The sequence below is a fragment of the Limanda limanda genome, chromosome 13, assembly GCF_963576545.1.
Source record: "Limanda limanda chromosome 13, fLimLim1.1, whole genome shotgun sequence".
Classification (NCBI taxonomy): Eukaryota; Metazoa; Chordata; class Actinopteri; order Pleuronectiformes; family Pleuronectidae; genus Limanda; species Limanda limanda.
Window position 1 is genome coordinate 13,759,583 of NC_083648.1, and position 9,604 is coordinate 13,769,186.

General features: G+C 40.8%; 1 protein-coding gene across 1 annotated transcript; it reads right to left on the reverse strand.

Moving 5' to 3' along the window:
• Nucleotides 1-7,475: 7,475 nt before the first annotated feature.
• LOC133017498 (somatostatin-1A-like) lies at nucleotides 7,476-8,274 on the reverse strand. Its single transcript, XM_061083607.1, has 2 exons — nucleotides 8,134-8,274; nucleotides 7,476-7,664 (listed from the first exon to the last, which is right to left on the reverse strand). The coding sequence occupies exons 1-2, from the start codon at nucleotides 8,272-8,274 to the stop codon at nucleotides 7,476-7,478; spliced, it is 330 nt and encodes a 109-aa protein (XP_060939590.1).
• Nucleotides 8,275-9,604: the final 1,330 nt, after the last annotated feature.

Genomic DNA, 9,604 nt, shown 5'->3' on the forward strand with positions numbered 1-9,604 from the left:
CGGGGGTCATCAGAAACCTCGCCGCCCCCCCACCAAGATACATACCACCATCCCCTCTGAAGACGGGAGCTACGTATTACTGTACACCCGAAAAGACAAAAAAACTGAACTCTTGCCTGTGAAATACTTTTAGATGAATTAATATGAAACCAGAGGATATATATATATATGAAAAAAAGAATATTTTCAATCAGGACTTGACCAACATTTTATGCAAAAAAAGAAAAAAAGCTGTGATAAACAAAGAATGGTGGTCTCTCTTCACACAAATACAAATATCTATCATTTCCAATTTATGCTGTGAAAAACAAGCTTTAATACATGTTCAATTTTCATAAGGTGAGTTTTTTTTAATCTAAATGCTATTGCACTCTCATATGCTTTATTGTGTTATTGCCGTCAATAATATCTATATCATCATCAGGTTTTTCCTTTGTTTTTGAGATCAGAGAAAGTTTAGATTTGATTGTTATTACTCCTTTATTTTGTTTTCTCTCACAGCTTGATCTCCAATGTATTGTCGCACTATCTGCTCTGGTGTGAGGGTAAGACTGAATGTATTTGATAGTTCTCTGTGTTGAACTGAGACAGAGTGCTTAGGGTGGGATATAATACTCAGGTGTGTACTGTACGTTAGACTAATGAGACTAAATGGACAGACAGGGCTGTTTGAAATACTCGAACATAAACTCCCCTACGTTGTCCTGCTATGACGGGACAGGACTGATAAAAAGCAATATGATAGCAAGCGGTTGAGTATAATACGCTAATAAGCTGACAACACATCGCTCTGATTGTTGGCAGAGAAGACTGATGAAGAAAGTGGTTTGAGGAGGTAAAAGTCTGAATCAAGGGTAAAACTGTTTTAAACTGTTTCAGTAAACTTTGCAAGGGTTACTAGGTTTTAGGTAAAGAGATGTTCACACTCGTCTACTATTCTCTCCAAAACCTGAGAGGAAGAGAAAGACCAGCATCAGCACTATGAGCCATGGCCAGAAAAAGGTCACATCACATTTGCACCTCAAGAAACACAGACCCCTTTTCTTTCCACTGATAATCTAGGTTATAACCACAACTCCTCAAGTCTACCTACATGACAGCATTCATGCTTTTGATCTCTACGGACAAATTGTGAAATAATCCTTGTAAAAAGAGGACGTCTTTTGAATGGAAGCTGTTTTTCCAAGACATGTCTGTGATTTCGGTTACTTTTATTGTGAAAGCATGAGAGGTTCCTCAGCACAGGTCTGACTGCCTGACTGTTTAATCATCCGCTGACTTGACCTGTTGACATTGTCTCTATCACAGAGACTTTCCCGTCACAACAGAAGCAGAGCGCTTTAATGAGGATCCAGTATATCTGGAGTTAACCAGGTTCGAGGAAGTGTGTGTTTCCATCCCAGTGAGAGCTGTTTGTTCTCTCGGACATGGTCCTGGTTTTGTGACCCTTGAAAGGAGCCATTTGCTCCATTGTGGAAAGTCAGGTCTGTGTACGAGTAGGTGGATTGACCAGTACACCGCACACGATGTGTACACTCTCATAACTCATTCCTAATCCCCAGATTAGTTCATCTAACTCAGGAAGTCCTCCTATCGTTCTGTGAATGGGGCGAGATGAGCAAAGGCTAACAGCCTGTCTTCCAGCACCCATCGCACAAAGCCTGGCCACTGCTTGGTGTTTAAAGAGGTCAGGATTGGGGTCGATGGTGTTTTTGTTATTTTAAAGATGGTGTACAGCTAAGCTTAGCCAGGTTAGGTCGTTTGATAAAGGGACAAGAGGAGGCCTGACAAAGCATGACCATTGCATGATTGTAAAAGTTGATGTAAGCTTTGATTTTGAGATGAGAGCAGGGAGGACAATGTTCCAAATCTTGGGAGAGTAGGTACAACACTTTTTAATGCAACATTTTAATCAGTATTTGCAGTGAGAGCTCCCACATCTCCCTTTTTAGTGTTTGGAAATGTTGTGCTGGGTTGGTGGTATGTAAACTCAATAGCACACATTCAGCCGCACAGAGCAAAGCGCAGTGATATATCATCATGGATCTGGGAGAGTCTTCCATCTTGGGCCCGGATCCATCGCTGGTGCAAATAACCTGCAAGAGCTAGATTAGTTCAACTTCCACAGCACCTACAGTATCACGGAGATACACAGTATATTTGACTCTGAAAGTCGACAGGCAAGACCAGCGTATATCAGAATGTTTTTTATAGAGGTTTATATTGGTGCAAATGAGATACATGTGGACTCAAAGCAATGCATGAAATTGGATGTACTCGGTGTCAACTGTTGAACGAGAGGACTTGAGGAGGAGATGAGTAAAAGAAAGGAGGTGAAAACAGGTGAGCAGTAGCGCAGAGCACTTTTGGTGGGTTCATCGATGTATGACAGGGTGAGCCAAGGTTTCGGTTGTATGTGGTATCAAGTATCATTTGTTACTTTTATGTTTGCAGAGGATTTCACTGCATCGGAACAAGCTCATATATGCATTATGAATTGTGAGATGAAATAAAAAATATGCATTGATAATAAAAATCTGAATGAAGTTAGTGATTGTTTAAGAATAAAAACTATGTTATCAAAAACTTTCACATGCACCCAGTGATTTGATTCAGTATCGTGGATTGTGCCTGACTTGAGTGTGTGTATTTGATCCTCTTTATTTGCGTCTCTCCTTGCATCAACAAGAGAAACAGCAGGATAAGCAGAGAAACTAAATCCATCAGTGTCGGTGCTTTTTAATGCGCTTCAGTCAGATTCAGAAAATCCAATGTGTTTATCAATTCACCGGGGCTGAGTTATCGTCTCGCCGGCCCCTAAATCCGTTGTCATTTTGGGGATGGCGCGTCTTCGCCCTTAATTCTCCCGTTGTCATGGAAACAGACCTTCCGTGGCGTCTGCAAGGAGAATGAGGAGGAGGAAGAGGAGGAGGAGGAGGAAGGCTCCACTGACTTTCAGGACGTGGCTTATGTTCTCTCTCCTGTGCGATGGCTGCAGCACGGAGAACAGAAGAGTTGGAGGAGGGGTACTTTGTTCTCTTGTCTTTTTTATTGTGCTGTTTTCCTAAGTTGCAGTAAACAGCTGAGCTGTGAGCAGCACTGCAATCCATAGGGACAAAAATGTGTAGTTGATGAGCTAAAAAGAGAAATAGCATGGAAGTAGAGCACATATCTCCCATTAGAGCTAATCAAGCCGCACCAAATAGCACACAATTATAGAAGTAGTCTCCTAAATATACCAGATTTTTTTCATCATGACCCAGGAATTTTTTCCTGAGAATCAGTGAAAAATCGAAGAATGCCCCCTAAGTGATAACAAATTTTTGGTTCCTCTCCCTGATCGGCACCAAAATCGAATGAGTTCTTCTCTGACTCATAAAACATCCTTCCACTAAGTTTCATGATATTTTGACCAAAAAATATACACACTGACCGGCAAAAAAACGGATAGGGGTGAAAACATAACCTCCCTGGCAATGATAATGGTTACTGACAAATGTGGCAGTCATGATGGCGTTGGAGCAAAAGTAAGGTCTCTCCAAAGTCTGTAGGGTTGATATTATTGAAACTACAAATATACTTCTTAGAATAAGTCTGAATATAGACTCTGGACCCTGAAGGAAAAGTGATGGGATCACTAAACTGTGTATGTTTTATCTTCAGGATGAGTCAATCAGTGGTATTCATCATCTGGGGACCATGAATGTCTTGAAGCTCATTCATATTTCAGTCTGAACCAAAGAGGTGGACTCACTGACTTTACCCTTGGTGCCATGCCATATGTGTCTGGACAAACCTTACAGAGGTGTTATCACGTGTTCTGGAGCAAAATATATCAGAAATACACAGCAGCAAATATATTGCAAAATGTTTTGATATCCAAATGTGTGTTCAACCACAAAATCACAGAGCAAAAACTCACACTTTATCCCAATCAATATGCTCTGCTGCTCACTGCATCCGCCTCTGTAATTAACTTTTTCACGAAGAACAGAATCAAGTCAAGGTCAGCAGTTTGGACACCCATGGGAGTCAGTAAGGCTCATCTGTTTAGAAACACTTCAGGAGGGCAAGGCCTCGAAACAGCTTGAAGGCCACTTTCTCCTCCTTTTCTCTCCATCTACATCTCCACCTCTGGCCTTTGCTTCTCTCCTCATCTCCACCTGTTCTCCGCTACCACCTTCCCCCTTTTTCTCAGGCAACCTTGGACTCAATACCACTATTCAAATCTCCCCTGGAGAGTAAATGTACTGAGTCAAACTATTATTACCTTACAGAGTGACATCACTCAGATGTTTTATTCAAAAGCAATAACAAATAACGTAAATGCAATTTGCATGATGAAAAGGGAATTTACCAAAATTAGAGTTTTCAAAATGTTTAACCCTTTTGAGATCTTTTTTTCACCTCCACATGGAGAGTTGTTTTTTGTTTGTTGTTGTTGGCAGGATTGTGAAAAAAAAGAGAAGAAGCCAATTTCCATTTAATATTGTGGAGGGCTTTGACCTCACCCAAATAAGAACCTATTCGATTTTGGTATGGATCTGGAAGCGTATCCAGGAATAGGGATTGAGATAGAGGGTGTTTTTCAACATTTCCATGGATTTCTCAGATTATAGTCATAGATATTGTCATGTTTAATGAACTAAAATGTATGAGTATGAAAAATCTGGATCTAGTGTAAGAAATTCAGTTTCGTCCGTCCGCCTGTCTGTCTGTCCGTCCAGAAAGTTGCCAAAATGGCCACTAAATCCAAAATGGCGAGCTTCCTGTTGCGTTTTTCATAATGCTTCATGAGACTTTTTTGCTTGTCTGGTCATCATACACCTGTGAACCGATTTTTGTGAAGAACGTTCAAAGGGAAACCTTGAGGCTGTGTTCTAGGTGGCGCTGTTGAGCCATTTAGCCACGGCCATTTCAAAATACTCCAGAATACGTACATTTCACCACTTTCTAATTTTCTGCAAAGTTTGTTAAGTATTTGAGCAGTATTAAGCCCTCAAAAAGCCCCTTCTTTTGCCTTAAAAATAAGAATAATCATTCGAAATTCAATAGGGCCTAATAAAGTAAATCTCAGCTTCACAATTAAAGACCTTTGAATCCTCAATACATTTGATATAACATGAGAATCAGTGTCGGTTTGATTTGAATACATGTTTGTAATTGTGGCTTTGACTCATTTAAGTTTCCTTTATGTAGCCAGTAGCTTTTTAATTGTGTTCAAACTGCATGTATTGTTATTAAGCTACCCTCAAAAAAAGTGTTTGCATTTAGCTGCATCAACAACACTGACACCTATTTCTGGCCTGTACTGTAATTATAAACGAGCCTGTGAATGACTTTGTCTTTTGCAGACTCATGAGCATACGAAGTGAAAATATTGTTGATCCTTTGTCTCGGGCATCCTCCCTCCCTCTCTGCCTGCCTCTTTTTTTTGGCCTGTTGTTTTTTAGGTACGGGCCTGAGCCACTGGGACTCCACTTGTTTCTCTTCTCTCGTCGTCCCAGGGAGAGAACGAGGGAACTCCTACCCAGAAGTGGGGCGTTCAGCTCTACTCATTAAAAATAATTGGTCTCAGCTCAATTAAGGCTCAGTGATGCCGCTTTGATCCAGGCGGCTCTCTGTGTTTTATCTGTGTCTTTTACATTGAAATGAACTGTTCCGAGTTGGCATGTATTGGGTAAATTGGTTCTGCTGTGTTTATTTCCAGAAGAAGGGGAGGGAGGGGGGGGGGGTAATAGGAGCTATACTCGGGAAAAGATTATACACGTTTGAATGAAACGGGCTTTGATGGTTAAAGAGGCTGACATCAAACCTTCTGGTCTCCGCTGCGGCACCTTGCGAGACGGTCCGTCGTCCCGAGACGACAGAGACGGATCACTTTACTTTCTCTCTTCCCCCCTGCTCTCTGTGATTTGTTGCTCCTGGCTTCTCCTGTTTGCAGATGAGTACCGCAAGGGATACTGCGAGCGAACACGCCGATACCAAAGAGACACAAGACACATAAAAGTTCATGCACAGTGCACACATGCACCCACTCTCCCAGCCACATGCCCACACGTCCACTCACACAGGCTGTATTTCTCACGCTCACACACGCTCACCGTCACTTTATGGAAGAAGCTCTGCAGTATGAGCATGTTAATGTGCTGGCAGTGCTTCCTGACACAGAGGGAAGCTGTTCTCTTGAATCCGAATAGCCCAGGGACAGAAAAGGATACTAAGCCAAGCCTTGACTGCAGTTATGATCCAACACTGCTTCTTTAATCATCCCCTTTCTCCTCCTCTTCCACCTCTCTTATTTCTCCGTCCTTGTTCTTTCTCAGTTTTCTAATCTCCGGTCCCTCTGCACATCTCCATCCATTTCTCCTCAATCTAGCCCTCCTTCCCTGCACACTACATCCAACCTATTTCTCTCTTTTCTTTTCTGTCTTGTTGTAGGTTATCCGTGCAAGAGTTCCACAGTTCTACATGCATGCACAATACTGCACACACACAGTGGACATCAATGCATTTTTAATATCCACATTCAGTGGAGTTTTCCTCAGAAATGCCTCTAAGACATGCATTAATGCAGAGCCACCTAAACACACGGTCATCACTGCAGTTATTATGCAGATGTGCACACATAAGCATGTATGTGAAAACGTGCAAAAGCAATACACGAGTCATAGATGCATGCCTTGATGCCACACACATCTTTTTCCAAAGCACTTACGTTGGGAAAAATATGCTTTAATCAATGGTGTAACAATTGAAGGAACATTCGACACATACTGAAAATGATGAATGGATGTCTGTCAAGATTCTTGTTTATTACTTTGCAGGTAGACCATGACGATTATTGGGAAAGATCAAACACACTGCGGGTTTCTATTACATTTAAAGTCTATGTGGATTTGTCAAAGGGAAGAACAGCCTCCTCTGCTGGAGCGAAAAAATGTGACAAAGTATAAAAGTACTTATTAAAGGGAGCCAGAACGTAACTGAATGCTATAAGGAATAAATGAATGAATGTTGGTTCATGTGTTTGACTTCGTAGAAACCACAGGACAGTGGAGCACAATTGGTGATGGAGCTCAGTGGTTCAGCTGTCGTGGCAATTTCTAGAATGACATTTGGCTTATCCCTCCCACTCTGGTTGGGGTTGTTACAAAGTCAAAGGTCAGGATCTTCTGATGAGATTGAGGCAACAATGCCTTAGTTAAAGCAATCAGGCAAAGATTCATTCAGTTGTACAGGATATAGCATGATCAAGGTTACATTGTATAAGAGTCAATCATGATCAATTTTTCCCTTACACAGCCCTCAGCAGCGATTGTTTAACCATCTCTTTGACGAACAGGACATGCAGGGTTCTGCAGAAGCTTTCCGATTGTGTGGGTCCTTAAATTAGTAATCGATGAAAGCATGAGAAGAGAACAAGAGACTTGAAATGGTTTGGCATTCAGTCCGGCACCTGAGGGAGAGCAAAGTTAGCAGGAAGCCCAGGATTTCCAGTAGAAGACTCTACAGCCGTATCTGCGACTTGCATTGCCTCTACCGAAGGCGCGTCGAACCTTCTGCTGTTGCTCGGTATCTTCGGGCCACTGGAGGGTATTTCCATTTTCAGCTTTGAAATATTCAGAGATCATATCTGCAAATGTCCGAGTCTTTGTATATTCCTATGGAACAAAATATTAAAAATAATGTGAAAAATTGTAAGGGAACAGACTGGAAACATCTAAAAACATTACCTCAATATGTATGTACGTTTCATATACCAAAGTTTACATTTCGCTTTTAACATTGGATTGTTGCCATGAAAGTAAATGTTGTGTAAGTACTCTGTTTGATCTGCACATTCCTGGAGGGACAGCTCAGAGGAAAATCAATGAGAGAAAGACTGGTTCAGTATCTCTGAGAGAACCAGAAAAAATACTTTAAACAGATGAAGCAAAATAAGATATATGTGTACAAATATGAACAAACTTTACATTTAAAAAAATCTATAGACCATCACATCCAGATGTATGGAACATAATCATAGCTGTGACCTGGAGACTGCTTTCAATCAATGGGAGGATTTTGTGCTGTGCTCAGTATTAGGAACATGCATGCAGAAAGGTATTGAAGAAAATGAAGACATCTTACCTGCTTTTCTTGCAATCTCTTGAGCCATGACAACGAGTCTTGCAGCCGTTGCACGTCGCTAATTTCCTGCTCAATTTCCAGGTTTTTCGCTGCACATGATACAGAACACAGAAGGGCCAAAATGCAGAAGATATAGGCCATCCTTAGTCAGAAAATCAAGCTTGGGTGCTTTTTTTTCTTGGGAAGACACCACAACGTCACTGCTGTGCACCCTAACAGAAGAATACTCTGAGAGGACTATTTTATATGTTGTACCTAGGTCAAAAAAAGGGAGGAGTATCCTGGTTATCTGCGTAAAGGCCCCAATCAGTGCACTGAGGCATGTATTATGTAATTTACAGCTGTCATTAGGGGTGAGACAAAGGTCTAAATAAGGATGCTTTCACCAACCCGATGGTGTGACCATTTAAATAAACACACAGTAAAAGCACACTGTTGTAAAAGAAAAGGTCATCTTGACGTTGTCATTGGTAAAAGATCCCCTCTGCCTCCTCCTTTCAAGCCAAATCCCTGCACGAGAAATGCTTTGTGCATTCAAGTAAAAATAAAAAATGAATGATGCACAAACACTGGGGAAACAATTATTTTATCAACCCTGCGCTGCAGTGAAATTGAATCAACGGGTAGAGCAGAGACACTGGGGCGTCCAGAGGCCATGAAGGTCACTTGATCATTTGTTACACCCTCATGAGTTTGGTCTCTTTGCATCTGTGCATCTCTTTAATGAGATTTCTGCTCTGTTTAACTTTACAGTTCTACTGCATCCGAATCGAGAGGCGTTTTAATGAGTTTGTTATGGTACATGCTGTAAACGTGCAGCCGCATTACATGGAAAAATGTGGTAATTTTCTTTTTTTATGTTTATAAGGCATATGCCAGGGTTTTATTACGGTACAGTGTTTTTAATTCAGATGAATGCAAAGCCTAATTGAGTCTATAGAAGTGCACATTGTGAGTTAAATTTTATGGAAAATGGGAAAAAAAAAGCATGTATTCTGCACCTCTCCTTCTCCTTCCCTCTGTTTCTCCTCAACACCACCAAGTGATAAGCCGTCTCATGGTCAGATGCACAAGCCAAAGGCAGCAAAGACTATTAGGTTTAATAAACACAAAATTCACTAATAAATCTCCGGTATATTTATGGCGATCAGTGTTAATTATGTAAAGCCTCTATGTAAAGGAGCAGGTTAAGACAGATTAATGATTGTATAAAATGAGCAAATTAAATCTTTTCTCATTATACATTGTGACAAATACAATAAAAGACATGATTGAATACCAGTTGTTTCCAGATCATTTTCACAGTATACAGCATTTAATATATAGTTTGTATATTGCTTCATAAACCTGCATTATAACTTCATAAGTCACAAGAAATCACTTCATCTGTTATTGTTCAGGATTGAGATCTGACCTGGGGAAAACAAATGTGCATTCAATGGAGCCAAAATACATTTAATACTTTGTAATC

Bases quoted from the DNA above. Each gene is read 5' to 3' on its own strand.
- LOC133017498 (XM_061083607.1), bottom strand. From the start codon at position 8,274: ATGGCCTATATCTTCTGCATTTTGGCCCTTCTGTGTTCTGTATCATGT. The intron at 7,665-8,133 runs GTAAGATGTCTT...TTTGTTCCATAG, and splicing joins AGAGATTGCAAGAAAAGCAG to GAATATACAAAGACTCGGAC.